At 37.8% G+C, this 25038-nt stretch overlaps 1 protein-coding gene across 5 annotated transcripts; it reads left to right on the plus strand.

The window, feature by feature from the left end:
- Positions 1–8958: 8958 nt before the first annotated feature.
- Positions 8959–24672, plus strand: tmprss4a (transmembrane serine protease 4a). 5 transcript variants are annotated; one of them, XM_031732856.2, is made up of 13 exons: positions 8959–9073; positions 19836–19890; positions 20174–20314; positions 20423–20575; positions 20665–20791; positions 20904–21023; positions 21551–21594; positions 21904–22066; positions 22168–22334; positions 22544–22639; positions 22752–22894; positions 23018–23170; positions 23329–24672. In XM_031732856.2, the coding sequence occupies exons 3-13, from the start codon at positions 20203–20205 to the stop codon at positions 23338–23340; spliced, it is 1290 nt and encodes a 429-aa protein (XP_031588716.1). In that variant the 5' UTR covers positions 8959–9073; positions 19836–19890; positions 20174–20202; the 3' UTR covers positions 23341–24672. The 5 variants fall into 5 exon arrangements, with proteins under 5 accessions (XP_031588716.1, XP_031588712.1, XP_031588717.1 ...); XM_031732852.2 differs by lacking the exon at positions 8959–9073 and adding an exon at positions 11458–11803; XM_031732857.2 differs by lacking the exon at positions 8959–9073 and adding an exon at positions 19164–19332.
- The last annotated feature ends 366 nt before the right edge of the window (positions 24673–25038 follow it).

Here is a 25038-nt window from a genome sequence, read left to right on the forward strand (position 1 = left end):
TGTACAGGAACCAGGTCAGTGGTTTTGAAGCTTCTAAACTGAGAAACAAACACTTCCTCTGTCAGGCTTTACCCCATTTCTAAAAAGTCCCGAGAACAGAATGAATATTGTCAATATGGGTAGATTTTCATATGCCAAACACAGCATCAGGGAAATCCTGTGACAAGTATTCTGTGTATAAACTGCATACAGGGAAGTAAGACAGTTTCATGCAACTTATCATAATATTTTTACATATACACTGATGATTATTAGAGAACGTTAACACGTTGGGAATCCCTGGGCTAAAAGTTTCTTGTTGAGCTCCTGCTGTTCCCTTACTTCTTTTGAATGTCTATGCGTTCTCCGGGTTGGTAATTGAACATAAGGGGAACTCCAGGTTCAATTACAACTGTTCACATGTTGAAATAAAAATTACCAACCAACCAATTACCAAAACTGGAAAAATACTTGGCAAATTTTAAGACGATTAAAATGCAACACAAAACTTCCAAAACTGGGTTTTGTCCTCTGTATGATTTCAAAATATGCCTACACCAACATTATTTAACAATGAGAAACATGTCACTTTGTTTTTCCCGTTACTGCTAGATTAAATCCTTCTCTGTTGAGAAGTTACTGTACAATAGTAGAGCCCATGCATATACAAGTTATGGCAGGTATCACAAGAACTATAGTGCAACTTATGCTTTATCTTATGTTGTCAGCAAAGATTGACATCACAGAAATAAAACACGTTAAAAGAAGAGTCTCAGTTTTCATCTTTTCATCAAAAAAATGAAAAGCCTTCCTCACATGATCGCCAGCTTAATTCCCACTGAAATAACAAAAACATGGAACTGTTCTCCATTTAATAATGAAACACTGTCACTTGACTTGACTACTATAGAAAATGTGCTGTAGATACTAAATCCTTAACAATAAAACTGTTCAGTACTGATAATCTAATATTCCTTCAATAAAACAACAGCAAATCTAAATCTGAAGCCAAGCAAAAAAGAACAACTCTTATTTACCTATTTTTTGGTGATATTTAGCCATAAACACAATAAATGTTAACCAGATTATTGGAACTGTTTCAGAATTACTATTAGCAAAGATAGTTTTGCATGTAATCTTATATTTACTCTTTGCTGACTCATTTTTTGAGAGTTGTTAAACTACATGAAACATCTTTGTCTTAAAAAAAAATGTCTGTGTGATGTTGTGTAGATATAAGACCTCAATGTCTTATAACCAAAAGGTTTATGCATTACCCCGAGGTTTCATAGCTAATTTTTGTCAGTCCAGTAATCCATGCATATCAAATGATCAGTGACTGCAAATATCTTCACATGCAAATTTATGTGCAGTCAGTGAAATATTTTGGGCACTGAAAAGTGAATACATTATATTTTCTATTTTAGAGCGTTAGTAGAGAATGTAACTGTGTTGTAGTACATATATGAAGGTTTGTTTTTACAGTTTGAGTTAAAAACCATCTAAAACTATTTCGGTTGTGAAAAACGTTTGTCTTCTGTGAGATATGACTCATTTTCACTGAATTCAAAAGATGACATTTATTCACCCCCACCTCAGAGAGGTCATTGTTTTTTCAATACATGAGTTAGACAAGGTTCAGTTTCATTATGGGAAATAAAATAATGAGACTATAAGGACTTTACCAACTATCACAAGTATCAAAAAGGAACCAGCTATGTGCATTAGGAGGGAAGTCACCTGCAGCTTACCAGAAAGCTGCTTTGTTGCTGTGGTTGAGCTGTTGATATTCTGCCTTCAGTGCAAAAAAAAAAAATCTCCTCTGCAGTACAATGTATATATGCTTTCTCCCATTTGGTGTGTGCATGTGCATGTGTGTGTGCATACTCAAATCTGTATCACGGGACACCGCAACATCTTGTCAGTTTCTCTTGACACATAACAAAACTGCCAGTGCGAAATTGGACGGAAATATTTATTTATTTACATGTATAATTTTATATTTTTAAAATCACATGATATTAACAGCAACATAGTTCTGCATATACAGAAAAAAATGCAACACCTCTCCTTGTTTCAAGAAAAAGTTTGCATTTTCTTAAACATAACTATAGAATAAAGTTGTTGCATGATACAAATATAATCAAAAGGAATCAAAAAGTAACATGGTAAACAAACCCCTCACTCTGGGTTTTCCTCAGGTTTTTACACCAACATAAAGCAGCAAATAACAAGCAGGAACAGAGCCATACGTGTTGAAAAAAGGTAGGTGGTGTGTAGGAACGTGACAAACGACTAAATGCCTTCCATCAAGGTGATGATCGAAACACAGACAAGATGTTATTTTATGCTTCTGCTAATGGAGAAGGGAGGGGGAGCCTTCTTCAGGCCGACTTTGCTGTGAAGCATAAAATCAAAAAACACCCATGTGATCATGAAGCAAAGGAGGAAATAAAACTTTTAAATTGCATGTGAAAGGTCTACATTGAAAGGTCATTGTTGAAAAAATCTACTTACGTGAGCACTTTGTCTTTCACTGACGGCTCTACAGAATAAAAGGAGACATAATAAGTAAGGTTTCTAAAGCACAATAGTGTGGTGGATTCATCATGCTGTAGCATTACTTCTGGGCAGTGATGCAGTCAAGCATTTAACCGCACATTTGACAGTTTCAGAAAGATATTTAGAGAGTTGTTTCAGTCAAATTATTACACCATGTGGATAGTTTCTTTTATTTTTATTTTTTGTGCATGTTGAAATAGGTGTTTCTGAAAAATAAGCGGGTCCATTCCACTTTTGTGGAAATGACCCGAGGAACTCGTGATTTCATTATTTATTGCTAGAAAAAAAGGAACCATATGCAGCGATTTACCGAATCTAATACACAGTATACAAGGCAAGAATCGAGTTCGTTCTTGAAAGTATGTTGAAAGTTAATATCTGGTATGACATAGCATAACTTCTTTTAAGCACGCTTTTGTTTGATGTATTAAAGAAGGTTCTTGAAGGGCATTCAAAGATCTACTTTTTTTCTTGGAAGCCAATCAGATGCTTGTTAGATGGCGTATCAAAATTTCACTATACTTTTCTGCATTCGCAATTCCATCAATTTTAACAAGATCTCCGACACAACTGCTGCTCCAAACCAAGACAGAACCTTCACCCGGTTTTACAGATGATTGTAGCCACTCAGTGTAATACCTCTCGCTTGACCTCCTGTACGTACTGACATTGAATAGAACCAAAAATTTCATATTTGTAAAGTTAAACTTTTCATAAAACTTGTTGCAACTGATCTTCAGTCCCGCATACCTCAACCTTTTCTCCCCTTTTCTCTTCCTTAAGAATGGCTACTTGAAAGCCACCTTTCCACTGACACCATTTCTGATTAAACTTCAGTGAACAGTAGATTGATCAGCTGAAGAGCCAGATGCATCTCTCAGGAAACAATCCAGCAAAGGGTTGTTTCCTATTTCTTAAGAACGTGACTTTCAGATTCTAAATTTATGCTATGTCTCCATACAACATTGGCTCATCCCTTGAGTTAGTTGCCTTTTTTATGCTTGAATTACTCAATCTAATTTACTTCAGTTTGAAGTGGCTTAACAAACAAAACAAACAAACAAACAAAAATCTGAAAATGGGAAGGTACAAGGACTGGAGCTAAAAAGCAGACATTGTCCAAAGAAAAACTTTGAAAGTTTTTCAGAAAGCCTGGGGAACTATCCCCGAAGACAACTTTAAAAATTTACAGGAAATTCTGGCTCTTTGGAAGCAAAATATAAAGAAATGAGAATTGGCTCAAGGTTTTTGCACAGTATTGTGTGTGTCTTTGCTACAAACACAATTTGTGATGCAAAAAAAAGATGATTTGTGTTATGAATTGAATGCCCTTGTTACTCAAAGTGGTTAGTATAATGACTTATAATGACTGTTAGACTTGATTAAATGTCCGTTTTTTAATTGGGGAAGCAGCAGAGATGCTGTAGACACCAGCTATATTCTTCATGACCAAAAGGAGAATAGAGAATGTATGCTTTTGTTATCTCACCTTTTTTCTTGCAGCATTTTTTACACTTTTTACATTTGTACTTGCAGCAGAATTGTACAATGCCTATGGTGAATAGAATGAACAGGATTCCAAAGCCAACAAGAACCCCAACTGCCGTTGAGTTTACTCTGCTTTCTGCAAATAGAAAATGAGTTAATTAGATCAATACTGCAGACTAATACATTTTCCAATAACCTTACAGGCATGTAAATAAACAAGATTTTGAAATGACACGGAAATTGAATTTCATAGGGTATTTCTAACAAAAACGAATTACCAAACAGTCTGTCTGGCTTCTTGGGCCTAATTAGATCAATATATATTATATGTATATATATATATATATATATATCTGTTTGTTTTGAATGAATATTCTCTCTGATTCTGATTGGAAAATCAATCTGTAGCAAAAATAAAAGTAAATAAAACTGGCCATTACGCTAGTAGTTCTCTTTGATGCAAGACTGAGAGACCAAGCATACAGACAGTTAAGAGACAGAAATCTGATTAGGGGAGGTATTGCTTTCAATAAAAACAATTGTCATGCCATCAACTCTTTATAAACTCCCAGAACCGTTAACAGCTTTCAAGAAAGATCTGTGTAAGTTCAAAGTTGACAGTTTGTCATTCAAAATGCATGTAAAAACACTTAGTCACTGTATGAAACAGAAAAGCAAAACCAGCAACACATTTAAAAGCAGTGTATCTATAGAAAAAACAAGAAAGAAATGAAGTTTGAAGAAAACTTTCTGCGAAAGTCCAGTACTTGACAAGAAAGATAAGTCTGACTCATTACACAGAACAGTTTTTGATACTTTACTTGTGTGTGTCACACTTACTGTAAACAAAACTACAAAAAGGTATCGCAGCTTAAAGACTCTTACCACCATTCCCCATAGTTGACTTCTCAGGATGACTGTTGTTATCACTTTTCTTTCTTTGAGTCTCCCCCGTCTCTTTGGAGTTGAGCTATGTCACTCACTTTCTCGACTTTACATCAGCCTTTTTTAAGTTATTTGCCTCAACTGTGAACTAGACCAAAGGCAGAGTTCTCCGTCTTCTGCTCTCTTTGCCTGCGTCTGCTTTTCCATGTCCCCATACCAGTCGTGCTTTAAAACCAGTTCATCTTCTTTCTATATTCTCCACGTCTTCTACCCTCCCTTCATTAACAATTGCTAGAACAATAGAAGTGGTTCTACTAGCCTGTCATTCTTTTGCATTGTCACTCTGCGAGCAGTGGAAAATCTTTTAACAAATTAGTCGCCAGTTTGATGATTAAATATCCAGACACTCAAACTCAAAAGTAGAAAGTTAAGCTTTAAGAATACTATCTTGAGCATACAGCCTTACATTTGTGATGTGACTATTTTGTGACTCTAAATCAGATCAAATTGGTGGTTCAATCTCTGGTTCTCTTTTGGCATTAAGATACAGACTGCAGGCCCTTTGCCCCTGTATCAGTATCTTAGGCATGAGAATGAACACCAGGATGCTCCTGATAAGTTAACTAGACTTGCAGTTGGAGTGTGAATGTTAGATATAAAGTACTTAAATGTAGGAAAAAGTGATTGTATGAATGGGGGAATGAGGCATGTTATACAAACTGCTTTAAGTGCTCAAGTTGAGTAGAAAAGTCTTGTACATGAAAACCTTTACCTTCACTTTCCATCTTTTTGACACCTGATTTAGGTGGTGCATTGGGACTCCTGCTGGATGGCTGAGTTATCACACATCTCTGTGACAGCAAACAGTAGGTGAAACCAAATTTCACCTGGGTGAAACAGCATATGAATAGATCTGAGTCAAAAAGCAGAATTGGTATTGAGTCACAAAGTACATACAAAGAAGTCTGAAAATACACAAGCTGCAAAGGTTTTTGCTTAAGTGTAAAAAGTCACAAGTGTAAAATAAAAGTTTCCATCCAGAAGATAATTTTTTGTTACTGGCTAGTTGTTTTTTTTATTTACTGTTTCCCCTGTGAAAGTATCACAGAATAAGTGGGCTTCTTTAGAATATACAAGGAGAATCCAATGCAGTGACCCACCAGCTCCAGAACTTCATTTTTATATTTTTTTTTATATTTTTTATATTTTTTGTCCTTCATAGGTTTTCTTGATAGTAAGCTGAATATGTATATTGTATGTTATTGTATTATATTGTGCATATTTTTTTGTCTATCTGTGTGTTGTTGTACATGAGAACAGAAAACGGTTGCTATAAACTCACCACGATTTAACAAGAACTGTGCAAAACAAGTCTAAAAGACGTGTTAGCACTTATGCACGAGCCATTACCAGTGGTGAAATGTTTCCTGTTATTAAAACTGTCTGAGTGAATCATACTCTGACATCACGAGCCTAACCACAAAATGCAAACCACAACGCTGCACAGCAAGTTAAATGCCTTCCCTAACTGCATATCTTAAACTGATAAATGTGACACATTCTCTTGCTGCTGATGGACTCAGATCAAGATGTCTTTAACACCTCCACATTTATCTGGAATTTAAGCTACATGTGTTAGTACACGCATATAAGTGACCTTTTATTTTTCCTTCCATTATTCAACTTTTCTACCCTTAATGCTGTTTCATCTCCAGGTATTTATGATGTGGAATAGTAGCAATTACTTGTGGGAACCAAATGAGAGCAAAGACATTGGTGTTGCAGTTGTGCTCCACTTTTGAATTATCCGTTTGCGCATTATTTATCTCGCTTAGCCCGTCTAGTTTGAGTCAACCAGCCACATTAACAGTATTTGCTCTCAGTTCTGGCTCCTGCTGAGGGTTTTTGTCACTGACTTTTCTTGTGCAGCATCATAAGGTCATAATTTTAAATCATCCAAATTTTTAACCATAATAACATGTACTTCCTGTTATTCTTAAAATAAGATAATCATCACAGTAAGCATTAGCTTGTAACAGTTAAATAAGTATTGAAACCATAAGACATTCACCCCGACTTCTTACCATCATTGATCTGCTGTGCAGTGGTGACAAAATATCTTGCTCTGCTGGCTCGTTGCTTACATTTGTTACACAAATGTGTTTGTGGCACTTTGCATGTGAACAGCAAACAAAAAACTTCACATGTATTTAGACTAGCAGTGTAACCTGTAGTCCCAAAGCATCTATATGTGCATAGTGATTCTCACTGAATCAAACTGCAGTTTCATCTATTTTGACCTTTGTCAAGGTCTGCCCAGTCACTGCATTCCTGTGGCTGCACGTTGCTGATGTCCACAAATGCTGCTGCTTGCTGATTAGAAGCTTGGCTCACAGAGCAACGCTTCCTGATGCAGTACTTACACCCAAAGCCAGATGACTGACTGAGATGTGCATACAAAACTAAACCTGATATTCGATATTTCTATCAAACAGAAACTGTTAGTTTGATGTTTATTGTTATTTGTAGTAACATGATTAACAGTATCTTTGATTGTGAGCCTTATTTTTAATCCCAGGTCTCATTTTTTGCCTTCAGTAATCTTTTTGCAAAACTGTAGTGCATATGTCAGTTTTTCCCAATAACAACAATATGGTGACTGTGGAGGCCTTTTTTTTTTTTTCCTGTTCAGGCCTTTTAATATCAATATATATAAACATGATATTGACAAATCATACAATGGCCATCAGTAAGTTACAGAAGTTACAGAGACTGTGGAGGCCATTTGAGTACAGTGAACCCATTATCATGTTCAAGAAGCAAGTTTGATACAGCCATCAGGAAATGGGTGCACTGTAGTCATAAAGGGAAGGGTATGATCAGCAGTAATGATCACATAGGCTGTGGCATTTAAATAACACTCAGTTGATGCTAAGGGGCCAAAATATACCAAGAAAATATCCTTCACAGTATTATACCACCACCAGTCCGATTCATGAGTTCATGTTGTTTATGCCTAATTCTGACATCTGTGTGCTGCAGCACAAATTGACGGTCATCAGACCAGGAAATACTTTTTCATAAATTTCAGAAAAATTCCACAGGCATCAGCATTACCAGTGGTAATGTAGGAAATGGTTTCTGTAGGGTCGGAAATGGTTGATAAGAGTGGGAATCCACTCATTTCTTGAAAAGAATCTTTAAAAAAATTATTGGAAATAAGTTAGCAAATTTACAGTAAAGTATTTTTTTACTATCACATCACACTGAGAAGTGTCACTGATCCTCTGTAATGACAATAATCATAGAAAACCAGGCTGCGCCGCCCTGTGTCTATGAAGATATCGTCTTTCACGATCGAGATTCACTGCTTGTGGCACACATAAGTACCGTAAAAGAGTGCGCTTCTGGGCATAAGGCAGTAGTCCCTATGCTGCGGGTGGGTGGCAGGTGGCACAATAACACAACTGAGTGTGTTCCCGGTAGAAATAGATACAAGAGTTGTGATCATAGTTTCTGGGAAATCTCTACAATTAAACCACACGGCATATTTTACTTTCCACGGCTCACATACTTAGAGTTTTATTAAGATAGACATTCGTATTCCGATAAGAAAATGAACCCTATTTGCTTTATCTAGTCCACTCATGTTCCAAAATAGCACTATTATCTTAAAATATAATACATATCTAAACGGATTTATCTGTTTGTGTCTTTTGAGTCACTTTTGTCTTGAGCTAAAACAAATTTCAGTCTTATTTAATGATCCTATTTTTACAAAAGGAATGATTTGAGATGAAAGTGGAGAGACCCGGGAAGTTGAAATGTGAGATTGTTAATCATTAACCGTTTAGTTTTTGAGTCTCACAGCTTTCTTGAGGACATATCAAGTTTCACAAAATGCACACCTGTGTGGACAAAGGAGGGCTTGCGTTAACTGGTGGGGAGGTAGTAGTGAAATAGCTTTGGTGGTAAATTGACCAGGCATGTGAGGGCGAGAGAGAGAGAGAGGGAGAGAGAGAGGGAACATTCAGGTAAGCGGTCTACAGAGTGGAAGTTTGCATACCAGGTGTCACTTCCAACCAGGCTGCTCTCTGTTCTCCAGATGCTTTACCGAGAACTTCACTGAGAAAGACTGACAGTGACAGCCATTTCTCAAGTAAGGAAAAGCAATATATGTTTATCTGTGTTAATGTAATTAGTATTTTTTGTAGTCCTGCTGCTCTATTTCTCGCTTTTTTTTTTTTTTTTTTGCAACTTTGCAACTTTGCAATCGTGATGGCATCTAGGTAATTTCTCTGTCATTATGTGTGTTTTATTGTATTCATCCAGGAAAGGGAGAACTGAGGAAAGAACAGCATCCTGTATGAGTATTAGATATGGGGAACTTCACCAGCTCAGAGAAAACTTTCATAATTCTGTTTCCAAGTTTCGGCTTTACTAAACTCTGATAAGAGCATAGCTGATAAAGATGTGTTAGCTTTAAAGGGGATTCCCGGATTTTAAATTTCTGTAGTCCAACACATTTTCAAGTTCTTCAGATGAATATTCTTTCACTGAAATTCATGGAATGATAAGATCAATCTCTGACGTCATTGAAAAGAAACGGAAAGCTTAACGTGTATGCGTTAAATCCATTCATAATGGGCTAAAGTTGAACATAGTCAAATACAACATTATTAGCCATTTTAACAGGAGATTAGATTAAAAAATCACTCTCTGCTTAAATTCTTCAGAGGTTTGCACAATTTTCAAATCTGCTGCTAAAATAATCGTTGCTCAAGAATGCTTTTGTAGAATAAGCAATAAAAACGCTTGAAAATTGGAAGTTCTCTTATTTATTTCATGTTCATTGTCACTACTGAGTCTCAGCAGAAACACACATGTATTTAAGTTAATATGTAACTTATTAGCAGGACGTTCATGCAGTCCTTGAGCTTTGCACACAACTAGATTTAAAAGAAAACAGAAGATACAAACAACAGGTGGCTTCCACAAAGAAGTTAATTAATTTTATCTGCATGTGGCTGGATGTCACGTCACAGAACTGATAGGATTAAAAAAAATGAAGCAGTCTTTTAATGGACTCAAACAAGGGCGTACAATAGCTTTATTAGATCCCTGGCTTTCTCTCGTCTTCTCTTTAATTGTGTGTGCAAACATTTTGTCAGCTATTGTTTAATCATGTCACACTGTTGGAGAGGGTAAATATTGCAACTGCAGCATTCACGCAACTTACAATGTTTGCCTGTGAGAAATGTAGTATAGCAAAGGGGAATACAAATGATGCCTGATTTTCTTTGCAAACTGTGTAATGCTGCTTGCGATGACAATTTTCCACAGGCTTCAATGGGTAAACTCACAAAAAGAATTCATGCATTATAATTCAGGGTGGAGGCTCTAAATGTCTTATTAATTCTACCCCAGCCTGAATTCCAACAAAGTAACAGCAGTTATTGGCTGAAAGAGACCTAAGCAAAAATGATTAGCTTCAAATTGATTTACTTCGGCAATTCTACCTGTATATTGTAGCAGCTCACCTGAAGTACTATCAGTCCCTCCATTTTCTTATAAAGTGTATGCTATGAGACAACTGATGATAGCATATGAGAGTCCAATTGACGAAGTGTTACTGCTTTTTGTAGACCAGGTCAAACAGCACAGTCAGTTCCTGTTTATTACAATGGTTCTTTCTCCTCGGCTGACCTTATCAGTCTTCTCTCTCGCACACTCCCAATCAAGCTTTTGTTCTTGCTCTGGTGTTTATGCTCAGTGTCCCATGACATTCACAGTGGCTTAATTTTTAGAAGCTCTGACCAAGTGACCAGGATGGTCACTGAATGCACCTTAATTTATGCACCAAGATAATTTAGCTCTTCAGAATTTTAAGCAGAGATATTCTGCAGCATGGCTAACACAGTCAGGGATGTTGGACCCACAATCTCAGCAGTCACTACAACTGTGGTATACTTGCACACAAAGTATTCCAGCAATCTTTCCAAAGCAGTTGTGCAACTACTGCCATTCCATTATTAAATTCAATTTGCATAACATATAGAATGAAAGCATATTGAAATGTATTCGCCTCTGCATCACAGTGATTTTGTACACAGTTTGCTTGTATGGACGTGCACCATTTCATGACGTTGATGTCAGACAGGGCACTGACTAATACCAACAGACTTCTCATTAGACTGTCAAAACAAAAACAGATGGGAGACACACCTAAACCTCCGAGCGTACTCCGTGCCACTGGAAATATCATGTTTTACTGGGTTTGTGTGTTACTTTTGTGTTTTTGCATCCATTTGTATACATGCAGAGGGCTTGCCACTTGAATGTGTGTTTGGGTAAAATTTGAAAGCCAAAGAATGACTGACGGGGGGCTAAAGAACACAACAGGAGAAAAATATAAAGAGAATGTGCTTTATGTCCGGAGGCTGAAGAAGTTTAGATTGGGAGGATGGTGTGGGAGGAGGGACAGAAATGAGAAAAGCACACAGGTAGAGAGAGACAGAGAGCAAGGAAAAGAGGAGGGTTAAAGTGTCAGGTTACCTGGACTTTAGTTTTGTTTTGTCAGTGGGACTCGATCGTAGCTCTCTGTGTTGATTTGAAATGCTACATACTATCACACGTAATTGCGGCCTTGGCGTTTTGAAGAGGGGTATCTGATTAAGTTATATTACTACAGAAAGAAAACAGTAAGGAAAGAGGAAGACAGTGAGAGACTAATCTGAGCCAGGACGGTAAGAGGAAGGGGACAAAGATAACCAAGGGACAGCAAAGTTTCTGAGGAATACCACCTCCTGAAAGGGAGGGCAGTGTTTACTCTGTACTCTGTGACAAGCTACATCAAGGCCTTACCAAAAGAGAAACCTTCACCATGTGGGTAAGTGCAACTGGAAGTACAATCAACTTTATTTACATCATGTAAGTGGACAGTCAATGGCTTGCCTGTGAGAAATGATTTGAATAATGACCTCTGGATATTACGTGGTAATAATATTTAACGTAATATAAAGACACTGGATAGACCTTTTGCATTGTAATTACTTACAACAGCAGCTATGTTGAAATGATAGCTCATACAAAACCAGAACAGATGTTGCGTAGTGGTATATTTAGAGGACTTTATCAATGGTCCGTGATCAGTAGCAGTAGCATGCAGGAACATTTCACATTCATAATTTTGCCAATAGAATTTTTGATATTTGAATGTAGAGCAAGGCCGTATGTAGAATACAATACTTTTCACAATATCACCACATGGAAAAGACAGCCATTAATGTTAGACCCACAAAACTGAGTAACAACTAACGCAAACACATTTTGTGGTTATACAAGAAGAGTGTGCGTTTACTCATTTCAGGATTCATAAAGAATAATTCCAGCCAAGTCTTTTTATGGAGAGAGAGAGATCTAGGTATTTGTTACATTAAAATTTGTAACTTCATACTCTTCAAAAGCAACAAGGTTTCACAGCGATGCTTTTAATAGTCTTGTCTGTGTGTGTGTGTTTGTGTGTGTGTTACTACAACAAGGCAGTAAGGCAAACATACTTGAACAACAGGCTTACCGTATCAAGGGCTTTTTTCTGTTAAACTTGACCCAGTTATACTTTTTCCCTTCAAGGCTTCCCTGGCAGCAGTCCACTGTATGAATCAGCTAGGCTTATTAAAAAAGTCTACTGTAGGTGGCAATCCAGAAGGAATCTCACCTTATTGCGACTGCAAGTTATACCCTTAGAAGGAGTATCCTTAACTCCAAATACATAGTTGTTGGTTTTTGTTGGTTTTTTAAAATTAATGTATAAAGGACATTTATATTTACATACAGTATTTTGGTTAACAGCCAAATAAAACCAAGGACTTCTATTCATAGCAAGTCATTGTTATCAGTAGAAGTCCTTGGTCTTAGAGGCTGTCAATTTTTTCCACTTGTACTTCACCACTGGCCTTTTGAAGAGCAAACATTAGCAACAATGTTTTTGATCCAGTACAGCACTCCCAGTGTTTTTCATAAAAAGTTTAGTTGTTGCTCTGAATAACACGTGACTAACTAGTACTTCCAGGCTGTTTTGAAATATTGCCCTGACTCATAAAATAGTTTACATTTCTCTTGGTACCGACGACAACATCTAAGTTTCCAACTACACACTGTCGTCATATCTCATGGCATGACAATGCTTTTTTTACAGGAAGGTTCACTCAAGGCAAATTTCTTTAGCCCACTTCCTGGTTTTCCATGTCGAATGGCCTGCCCACTATTTTGTTCATCCTGCTTTTATTACTTCCCGAAATAACTGTAATTTATACCACAAGACGATAACCTACTTTCTCCTACTGTTTATTCTCCCCCCCATAAACGTTACTTCCAGTTGGTTTCAGGGATGGGTCTATGTGGTTCTTTTGTGACTGTGTATTGACTAACAGTGGTTAAAAATGAAATAGTTAATGAATATGGTGAATGTTTTATTTTTAAACTCTGAGAAAATGAATAAGCTGGGCAGGTGAAATCTCAGAATCACCTTATATTGCTTTTTTTGTTTATTTATTTTTTAAGTATATGGATATAGACTAACTACAGCTAAACAGCATGTTTACTGTAGGAGAGTAAAATTCTTATGTTATTTGCAAAAGTGCCACAAAGCCTATTGCATAGACCTGAAATATACTGGATTTCTATGAGAATTGTGAAATGTTGGTAAATGAAATAAAGAGGAAGGTGTCACATTTATTTGTACGTTATATTCAACTCTCGTGCTTTAAGCTGAAAACTGAATGTGACCATTACCTCAGGAAGCACATGAGCAAAACCAGCATAGAGCTACTGAGCTACCGTTCAGGGAAAAAAAGAAAGAAAGGAAACCTGTCCAACAGCATTCTTCGCCCCTCTCTCTATGCAACTTGTACATTTCCACTGAAACACAATCACAGTTATTTGATCTGTTTTCGAACTTTAGCCTTCATATTTCTCTGTAGTGCTACCAAATTAAGACTAGTGACACATAAATGTGCAAATGGAGGGGTGGATTACCTGATACTTCTGCATCAAAAATAAGCAGAAGTGAAAATTAAAGAAAATAACTGTTCCCAGTTTTAATCTGTGTGTTTTGGTTTTGGTTTTGGTTCTGGAAAGTCCTCACTGGTTAGTGACCTGCATGTTGTGTTTTTGTACCCGCTATCTGATGCATACGTGCTACGCTAAATGTAGTTGTAATGCAGTGGATGAAAAGCTGTGAGGACAAGACAAAAGTAGAACAGCAGGCAGATGAAAAGTGCTCTTCGAGCTACTCCTCTGTAACAAAATACACCGTACACTAAAATCTTCTAATAGGCCAGTCAACAGCCACATTGATGTGACACTTTATCTACAGTATAATGCTACAGGCGAAACCACATGACTAGCATGCTATGAAATGCAGTGAGACTAGCAGTCATAACTGAGTATACCACAACACAGATGACCTTTGTTTGTGAAAGGCATAAAAGTGGTTGAGGTTCAAAATGTTGGCATATGTTGCTAAGATGCTGGGGATAAGCAAGTAAAGGTTTGCGTTTTTCAAGGGGGAATAACATTACAGTAGCATTTGAGGAACTTTAAGAGGGAAGTTGAAAATGTAGTCATTATTTCACACAGCACAGTACAGAACAAGATTTCACCAGTTTTGTTCAGTAAAATGTTTATCTAATTCCTATTAAAGACTATAGAGTTTAAGGCTACGTCCACACGTACACGGGTATTTTTGAAAACGGAGATTTTCCGTTTTAAAAACTAATCCCGTCCACACGTAAACGCAGAAATGAAGGAAAACGCTGCTAGGAACATGCCAAAGCAACAGGTGGCGATATATTCCTAACCGTGTAGAAATGTTGGCCAATCAGAAGTCTAGAAGCCTCGGTAGGAAATAGTAAACAAAGATGGGGCATAGAAGCAGAACCGAGTCCTATGTGTGGAGGGGCAGTAACTGTGTGTGTATATATAAGCATTTAAACACTGCAGAGAGTACAATTAACAGTAACAGTATTGTAGAAATTCATTTCACCGAAACAATAACGTGGCGCACAGTGTGACGTCAAAAAAGACGCACACCTTTGACGCTGCGTTTTCTCCGTTTTCCTCGTCCACACGTAAATGCAAAAACGGAGTTTTCGGAAATATCCACCCTGGCAGGCGTTTTTAAAAATCTCCGTTTTCAGTGACCGAAAACGCCGTTTACGTGTGGACGAAAGGTGCAAACGCATAGAAAAATCTCCGTTTTCAAAAATACCCGGGTACGTGTGGACGTAGCTTTAAATTCATATTAAGAACACAACTTGTGATTTTAATTGTAAAGTTGACTGAACTTGAGGAACAGTAATGGCAGTCAAGCATGACAATCACTCTAACAGAAACTGAGCCGAAGCCATGGGAATTTTTCTGTGTTGTACACTTTCACCACGGTATTTTGCTCGCTGCTGTGTGAAATTTATGAACACACTTTGACTCATTTTTTTGCCTGGAGGCAAAAAGGTGTTAGCTCTTACTAGCTGTTTATACTACAGATTTGAAAGATGAAGTGTAATAATAACAACACAACACGCACAAAAAAAATTCTCTCTGAATATCAACTAAATGTTTGAGATGTACTGTGAGCTTAATTACATGCTACATGCAGTTTACAGCAGTATGACAGAAACACCATACTTTTCAATTAGATTTTTTTCTAGTCCCTTTATTGCACAAGAAATAAAGAAGCTAAACAAGTTTATCAAGTGTTTTGGGAACCTGAACAAAGCTAAGATATTTTACCAGCATATACTGTGGTGTGAAAAAGTACTTGCCCCCTTCCTGATTTTCTAGGTTGTTTTTTTTTTTATTTCTGCATATTTATTGCACTTATATGTTTCAGATCATCAAACAAATTTAAATATTAGACAAAGGTAACCTGACTAAACCCAAAATTTATATTTTAAATGATGATGTCTTTGATTAAGGGAGAAATGTTATCAAAACCTACCTGGTCCTGTGTGGAAAAAGTCGCTTTCCCTCTACTTAAATGATGAATTAACTACATTTTATGGAAAGCTGAGTTCAATTTCATTAAGCACACTCAGGCCTGACTACTGTTGAATCAAGAAATTGCTTAAAAAGAACCTTTCTAACAAAGTAAAGCAGACTAAAAGATCTTAATAAGCAACACATCATGCCGCAATCTAAGTCATTGTCATCTACACTATCAGTCTGGAAAGGGTTATAAAGCCACTTCTAAGGCTTTGGGACTCCAGTGAACCACAGCGTGAGCCATTATACACAAACTGAGAAAACTTGGACCACCAGCGAAGCTTCCAAGGAGTGAACGGCTGACCAACATTACTACAAGAGCACATCGATGACTCATCCAGGAGGTCACAAAAGACCCCAGAACAAACTTTAACAACCACAGGCTTCATATGTCTCAGTTAAAGTCAGAGTTCATCATTCATTAATAAGAAAGAGACTGGTAAAAATAATAAGATCCATGGGAGAGTTCAAGGAGAAAACCACTGCTGACCAAAAGGAACATAAAAACAAAAAACATCTCGATGATCCCCAGGACTTTTGGGAAAATACTCTGTGGACTGATGAGACGAAAGCTGAACCCTCTGGAGGGTCTGAGTCCCGTTACATCTGGCATAAAACTAACACAGCATTTCCAAAAGGGAACATCATACTGAGAGTTAATGTGGTTGCAGTACTGTGATGGTCTGGGGCTGTTTTGCTGCCTCAGGACCTGGAGGAATTGCTGTGGTAAATGGAACCATGAATTTTGCTGGTCTATCAAGACATGGAGGAGAATGTGCAGCCATTTGTTTGTGTAGAACCCAAGTGTGCTCTGCAGCAGGACAATGATCCAAAACACACCAGCAAGTCCACCTCTGTATGGCTTAATAAAAACAACATGAAGACTTTGGAGTGGCCTAGTCAAAATCCTGACCTGAATCCCACTGAAATGCTGTGGTATGACCTTAAAAAGGTGGTTCATGCTCGAAAACCCTCCAATGTGGCTGAATTACAACAATTCTGCAAAGATGAGTGGAGCAAAATTCTTCCACAGCTCTGTAAAACACTCATTGCCAGTTATCACAAATGCTTGATTGCAGTTTTTTCTGCTAAGGGTGGCCCAACCACTTTTGAGGTTTAGGGGGCAATCACTTTTTCACACAGGGCCGTGAAGGTTTGAATTTTTTTCCCCTAAGCAATAAACACTTTCATTTAGAAACTGCATTTTGTGTTAACTTGTGTTATTTTTGTCTAATATTTAAATTTGTTTGATGATCTGAAACATTTAAGTTTCAAAATCAGGAACTCAGGAAAGGACAAACACCCCTGTTACTCTCAGATTATGGACTATAGCCCTGATAAAATCTGTAAATGCCAAACAACATGTCACAGTTCTCCTCTTTTTCTTCTTTTTTGGCTGCTCATATGCCTCCATCTTACCATATCCCAAGTATCCTCCCCTGCAATGATGTCTGAAAGTAGCTTGTCTTGTCAACAACAGCTAATGAGGGCTAGAGAGGCAGGAAAGGGACCGGTTGGACGTAATGAATATGCACATAATAGCTTAATGGTGTATGGGTGTGAGACACCTCAGAGCTGAAGAAATGACTGAGTGAATGAGAGAATGAAATAAGCTACTCTGACTAATAATTGAACAAGGGACACATATCTTGTATCTCATAGTGACTGACTTTCTGGTGTAGTACAGGCAACGAATGAGTGAAAGAAGGAAAATTATTAAGGCGCCTGCAAGTTGAGTAATTGCTTTGGAGCATCTGTTTTTGACCACAAAGCTCTGTAAAGCTCTTCAAGCTCAGCACCAAATACCTTTTTTAATGTCTTTTTAATGTGAATGTAACCAGTCACTGGCTAAACCCCAAATCTCTTCCATGACATATTTGATATGCTTCATTAGTTACATTAGTTATCATTACTGACCATCAGAATCAGCTTGCTATAGCAAATATGTGTACATATACAAGGAATTAATCTCTAGTTATTTCTTTGCTCTATGTGTACAAAACAGACAATACTGACAACATGGCATCAACATGACATAGACAATAGCAACACATAACAACACGTATAGCATATCTAGGGTGCAATGGTGCAGAGTGCATATATAAGGGATGGATAACTGGTTACTATATATACAGTAACCATGTCAATAATATTACCAAAAGTCACCTTTGAACAACTGTTATGTATGAGCTTAAGTAACATCTTGCTATGCTGTGGCTAATGTAAGCTAGCCAGCCACTTTGTGTGTTGTTAAGCAAAAAGGTAAGAAGGAAAAAAGGATTATTAAGACAACTTAATAATAAGAACTCAGATTGAAAGACCATAGGTAAATAACTAAGTCTGCTCCTATTACCCCATTTGGTGTTACCCATCTCCACTAAAGAGACCAAAGTAAAATGAGCTTACTGAAAAAACAATCATGTCTCTAACTAAAGTCTGTTTAAGGTATACATTTTTAAAAAGACACTGGAGAGCTATTTTCAAGGACAATTCAACTTTATGAAAAAAATCACAAAATCAAGGTGTCATCAGTAAGTGTGCTGATTTGAAAGCATGGACCTGCTGCTGTCTTAAGTCTTCTGTAGTTAGGTCATTTAGACACATTTCCTAATCTGAAAGCCAAAGTATGAAAATGAAACAAAAAGAATAGAGGCATTACTCGTGACTGAAATTTTGTGACTGAAATGGACTGTATGCACTTACACAAGCTGTTTGACTTGCATAATATGGGCCTTTAACCTGATTCCTTTTATGTGAAGGACACTCACCCTGATTTATCAGTTTAAACTGTTTCCACAGTATCAGCTCCAGTTGAACAGAAGATTCACTGAGCCCAAGTAGAGCCTGTCATACTACTCCTCACTACACAGGATACTTTTTACTGTCGGTGTATTTTGTGCTTGGGTGATTTTTCCAAAAAGACACATAGTTTTAATGTGACTAACACATTACAACTACTCCCTGTCATCCGTGCATAACTGGTCATTTTCTGTGATCCTCCACTAGACATAGATTGTATTTTATGCACCAATCTACAAATGCAGACCCATAAAAGACAGATCAACCGGTTTGTTGTTAATACTTAGAGAATTGTAGAAATGGTAAAACCATGAGTATGCAGGGAGGAGATGTTGGTTACTGGCAGAAGGGCTGAGCGTGCTGAAGTGCCAGCACTTGAAAAAGCTGTGAAAACAGGTGGGGCAGGCCTACTGTGGTTGGCTGGGTGAGAGCTGAAAGAGGAAATGGGTTAGAGGTTGATTGGCTTTAGCACTGGTGAATAATAGAAACATACAGACAAAATGGCAGATCGGGCTGAATTACAGGAATGATGTTAATCCAAAAAAACCCAAACGACCCTAGCTAAAGCAACAAAAGGTAATCAAAGCTAATTAGTCCTGGTATCAGTGGCCTAACGACCACTGATACCATCATGTTAGTAGACTGAACAATGTAACAGAGGAGGAGATGAAGGCCCACCTTTTATTCACAGCTGTCTAGATGGGCAGATGTACGGCAGGTGTGATCAGTCACAAGTAGACAAGGAAATTGGGTCCAGTGTTTCACACACAAACATTCCAACTCAGAGCAAGACACGACACAATCGAGAAGAGCAAGGCGCTGTAAGAAACTCAAGTTTAAGAGAGCTATTTTTACACATGTTTAAACACTTATCTGGAACTAAACACAAAAAAAGCTCTGCTGAAAGAGTTTGTGCAAGCTCAGCTACTTACTGACATTTGCATGGTCGCATGGTAAATTAAGCATGTCCATGTTCAGGGAGTTGAAGGAGGTATAACCTAGAGGCACAGACACCTGATGTGATGAAGTGCAGATTACACACCAGTCCTCACCTTTGCTTTTGTCTCTTCTGTCCTCAGACAGCTGCTCAGCTCCCTGAGGAAACCTCAAGGCCATTAAATCCTACGAACCCAGGTAAGCTATGTTTGTGTTGGTTTGGGATCAATATATGTATTTTTGCTGCGCTGAAATAATGTTTTTATGAATATTATGATAAATACTTGGAAACAGTCAGGCCAGGCAGTAATAAGAATTTGCAGTGCACACTCTTTTTTTTTTCCATCTTGACAAATTTCTCTACCCTTTTTGGTCTCTGTTCTGCGGTTTCTATTCTGCTATCGCAGTTTCCTGTTGATTGCGTCCTTACGTTTCTTTTTCCATTCTATTATCTCACTTCAAATTATTATTCTTCCTGCAGGTCCTCGGCCAGGACGCCACAGAAGGCCCATGACGGCTCCAAACACCCCGAGAGAGAAGAGAGCGAAGATCAAGAAAGTGTTGATCACTACACTGACAGTTCTGTTGATACTGGGCATACTGGCCATTGCAGCATACTTCAGTGAGTTACAATTCCTGAAAATGTACTCCCTCAAAACACACTTTACATACTGCAATATGTAAAACTGGCCACACACTTGTGATTCCTGTCCCTCTCTTTTCTTTTCAGTTAAAAACTTGATTGAAAGTAAATACTTCTTTTGCACACGGTCAGTGAAATTCATCCCGTTAGACAAAACCTGCGATGGGCACATTGACTGTGCAGGAGCAGAAGATGAAATTACCTGCATGACAACCTTTAAAGTAAACACTACATTTCCAGGTAGAGTGCACTCCCCACTCTTTCTTTGTCATCATAAATGAACGAAAAACTGAAAAATGCCTCCTCTTCCTCCTCATTCCGCTCTCCAGTGCGACTCCAGTCGAATGATCAGGTCTTGCAAGTTTACAGTCCAGACTCAGGTTGGCGGACTGTTTGTGCTGACGACTGGACCCAAGCGCACACACAGACAGCATGTACACAACTGGGATACACAATGTGAGTTTACTATCACAAGGTGTTTATATTTGAGGAATACCTTGCAAATTTAACATCTGTTATGTGATCTGAAATCAAGGATAAAATCACCCCCCCCTTCTTGCTTCCACAGGAAGCCTACTAGCAAAAACATCTTAGTAAGCTCCTTAATGTCACCGATGAAAACAGGACCATTCACAGCTGTCAGGCCAGGGACCTCAAACACGCCTATACAACAAGCCACTGCTGACCGGTAAGGAAGATGTCATCATAAAGGAGCCAAATCATGACTTCATGTTTTGCTATTGCGACATAAACTAGAGAAAATAGAAATGCTAATAAGGGAATCTTCTGTGTGTCACTTTCTGTTAAATTTATTCTTACAAAGAAGCACCGGCTCCTTGCGAGTTACTTCTGCATTTAGCTAAAAACAGGATGCCAATATACACTTCCCATGCTTGGTATCCCTGTTTGTTAGGAAAATCTTCACTTCTTCTCTCCTTTTCTCTTTTAGATTTCACTTTTTTTCCCCTCTTCATATACAACCTATTCAAATGAGTCTTTAGTTTCTATTCCTGAAAGACAAAAAGTCCCACAGTTTTTGTTCCTTCTATCTTATCCTTTACGAAAGTGAACAAAACAAAGATTTTACTTTGTATAAAACCCCAGCAGAAATGCAAACGAAATTCTGCATGGGGGTAAAGACAAGTTAGCAATTGTTTTGTGATCATATGAATAATGCCTGGCATTTGACCTACTCCTCTTTTATCTCTTCAACAGCAGTGTATGCAACTCTGGATCTGTAGTATCTTTATCCTGTTCAGGTGAGTTTTATTTTTACAAAGGCAGCACCTATCACTAATGCTGTTTACAACACCTAACAAGGTAGAGTGGGGTTCTCGGCTTTGTAGGTGGAAAACTACTTGGTTGTGTGAAGAGTTTCACACTAACAGGCCCATACATGTCTCCAGGAAACAGCAGAAATCTTTCCTAGCAACATATAACAAAGTAGCTTCCTTCAATCCTAACAGCTCAAAGAGGTTTCTGAAGAAAGCAAATAAACAGACATAATATAAAAAGCAGTTTGAAATGAACCACGGGTCCTTGCAAATAACAATATTATATCTTATTAGACTGTGGAAAAGTGGGCCCTGAGCATCGCATCGTTGGGGGCACTGATACATCCATTGACCACTGGCCGTGGCAGGTCAGCCTGCAGCGGTCTGGCCAACATACATGTGGAGGCTCACTGGTGTCACCGCGCTGGGTAGTCACTGCTGCCCACTGCTTCACTGGGTCAGTATAGTTACCATAGTATATCGTTTCCACTAAATTTGCTTTGTCTTATTCATTAACCTCATGATCCCGCTTCCTTCTTTTGTTTTTGATTCTTGCAGAAATAATAGGGAGTTGAGGCAATGGGCAGTGGTGTCAGGCCAGACAAATATAATCACACTGGGAGGCTCCTCTGTGGACAGAGTTATAGTGAATGGAGACTACAATGCAGAAACAAATGACTATGACATAGCACTGATGAGACTCACTAGGCCGATCACAGTGTCAGGTTAGTTTAAATTGTATTCCTTATGTTTGTATTCAGTAGGCTCAACCACCTCTCTGTTGCCCTCTAGTGGCATCAAATAGCAAGCTTCTCACTACGTAGTAACTTATATTCAGTCTGTGTAATTAGCTTATATCTTTATGTATTTTCAAACTCTCAAAGTTACATAAAACAAATAACAATGTCCACTTTATTAAATGTTTTTCTTCCAGATATCAGAAGACCAGTTTGTCTGCCTCCTAAAGACTATGTCATCACAGCTGGAACCTACATGACTGTGACAGGGTGGGGATACCAACGGGAAAATGGTAAGAAATCCAACATGTAACCTATTCTTTATCAACTGATAATGAAAACAGAAAAGATACTTTTGCCTGTCTATGAGGTTGCAAACATTGTGTGCTTGTGTTCTGCCTTCAGGTGCAGTTTCTGACATACTGCAGGAGGCCAATGTCCCTCTGATAGCTCAGTCAGCATGTTCCAGCTACACAGTCTACGGTAGCGCAATAACAAATAGGATGCTCTGTGCTGGCTTCCCAGAAGGGAAGGTTGATGCCTGCCAGGTAACAGGCCTCCAATTTATTTTCTAATTTGAATTAATTAAAGGTGTTACATTAGATTTTGTATTTTGGGTATTATAGTCATTTTTGGTGAACGAACTTTTTAAAATGTATTTTAAATGTCAGGGGGACAGTGGAGGCCCTTTGGTGCACATCACTGAGTCCAATTGGAATCTGGTAGGCGTGGTGAGCTGGGGCGTTGGCTGTGCCCGGAAGGGAAAGCCAGGTGTTTACTCCAACGTGGAAGTGATGCTCAACTGGATCCAAACAGTCATTGAGGTACTGCATATGGATTAATAATGCCACATTGAATGTTGAAAGGAAGTCACATCGCAGCATGTTTGTCACTTCACTGTTTAAGAATTTACCTCAAAAATATTAAAAACTGTAATTTAATATATACAATCCTCAAGATGATTTCTATTTCATCTCTACAGAAACACCCATGATGTCATCCACTGTGACAAACAACCACCACGAGAATCCAGTGCGGTCTACCTCTGATAGACTGTGAAACTTAAACAAACCTGTCTTTTTTTTTTCTCTCTCTCTCTTTTTCATTTTGGTTGCCTAAAGGTGAGAAAAGGTTGCAGAGAGAGGGGAAGTTGAGGATCTCAACAGCAAAATGGAAACGGAAACACAGCCATATGCATAAACACAGTGCGCACACACACACACACACTTCATCAAACACACATCAGGTGCTGCTTCTGCCATTTCATATTCGTTATCTCAGGGGAAAAATAGCTGTAGCTGTGTGCACTGGTATGTTTGGGATCTTTATAGCAGAATGTTATACATGTTTTGTTTTTTTAAAGCATTTTTGTCTTTGTATGTGCATATGTCAGACCCAAGTAACTGACTTGTGTTGTTGTTTTGTTTTTCTTAGAGAATAATCATCAAAGTTTATTTTATCTATATTGACACTAATTGCTGCAAACACTGTGTTGTGAAGTTTTTTTTTGTGTCTCTTATGTTTGGAGTTTGTCTGGCAAGCTTCAGATATAATGTACTTGATTACTGTGTGCCTTGACTATTGGTGTGGTATGTGTCGTTTTACGGTTAACTTTCTCTGTAGCAGTTGAACATTAACAGACCTTATTATCAGGTATTGGAAATATTTTAAAGTGACAAAAGGTCTGAGAGTTTAATGCATTTATTGTGCTATTTTAGATGATCACCCTATTAAAGGGCAAAGGCACTTTTTTTTTTTTTCTTTTTTTGCAGGACTGCAGGTGTGATACTTCTGACCTCGAGATGATTTAGCACTTTAAGTGGAAAGTGAGAACTAAAGGACCTCACTTTATGCACAGAGGATTTAGGTCACAAGTCTACACATACATTCAATATAAACATTCATAGATCATATTGTATATTGGCTCCATCATGAGTGTCAAAGTAGTCATGCGTCCACAGCAACTTTAAAATACTCTCGCTTTAGCCGGAATATTCAGACTAGTGTTCACCAAGTTATTTCCTTCACTGCAAGGGAATTTCTCCCAAAAATACTGCAGAATTTGTTTTTGTCAAATTTATTGCAGTTGGTTAACTGTTGCACTCAACCAAAACTCATTCCAACAGGAAATAAACCTGAATTTGTTTTAAAACTGTTTCTTTACTGAAAAATGTACTTTATTATATCATATATTAAATAGTTGGACTTGAGTATGAGTGCCATGAGGGTTAATATTTGTGAATATTTTCCATTTTGTTGTCGTTGTTGTTTAATATATCTGAGTCATTTGCAAAGACAATAAAAACAATGTTAACTTGGTAACTGCGATGATTGTTCTATTCTTAATTGTGTGCTGTTAAATGTTTCAGTGTCATCCCAGCCTCAAACAAACACCCAAAGACCTTAAATTAACAATACAGTGAAGAAGAAATAATTTCTTTATCATTATTAAATTCATTATTATCAAACTTTTATTTTCACAATCAGATTATAGCCCACTTTGCCAGCAGATAAATAATTTGTTCAGCATGCCTGGAGATTAAAGAAATATAAAACATCTACTTTGTTCTTTTGCATCTTGGGCAAAACCCAATCAAGATATTACTTTATACTGCCCCCTTATGGTCAACAAAGTACAGGGACTTCACTCCGTTAATACCTGACCTCTAACATTGTTTTTATTTAGAATTCG

The sequence above is a fragment of the Oreochromis aureus genome, linkage group 14, assembly GCF_013358895.1.
Source record: "Oreochromis aureus strain Israel breed Guangdong linkage group 14, ZZ_aureus, whole genome shotgun sequence".
NCBI lineage: Eukaryota > Metazoa > Chordata > Actinopteri > Cichliformes > Cichlidae > Oreochromis > Oreochromis aureus.

Coding starts and splice junctions, on each gene's coding strand:
- tmprss4a (XM_031732853.2), top strand. CDS start 19,464: ATGTACGGCAGGTGTGATCAGTCACAAGTAGACAAGGAAATTGGGTCC. Junction 20,315..20,422: donor GGCCATTGCAGCATACTTCA/GTGAGTTACAAT, acceptor TTTTCTTTTCAG/TTAAAAACTTGATTGAAAGT. Junction 22,895..23,017: donor GGAAGGTTGATGCCTGCCAG/GTAACAGGCCTC, acceptor TTTAAATGTCAG/GGGGACAGTGGAGGCCCTTT.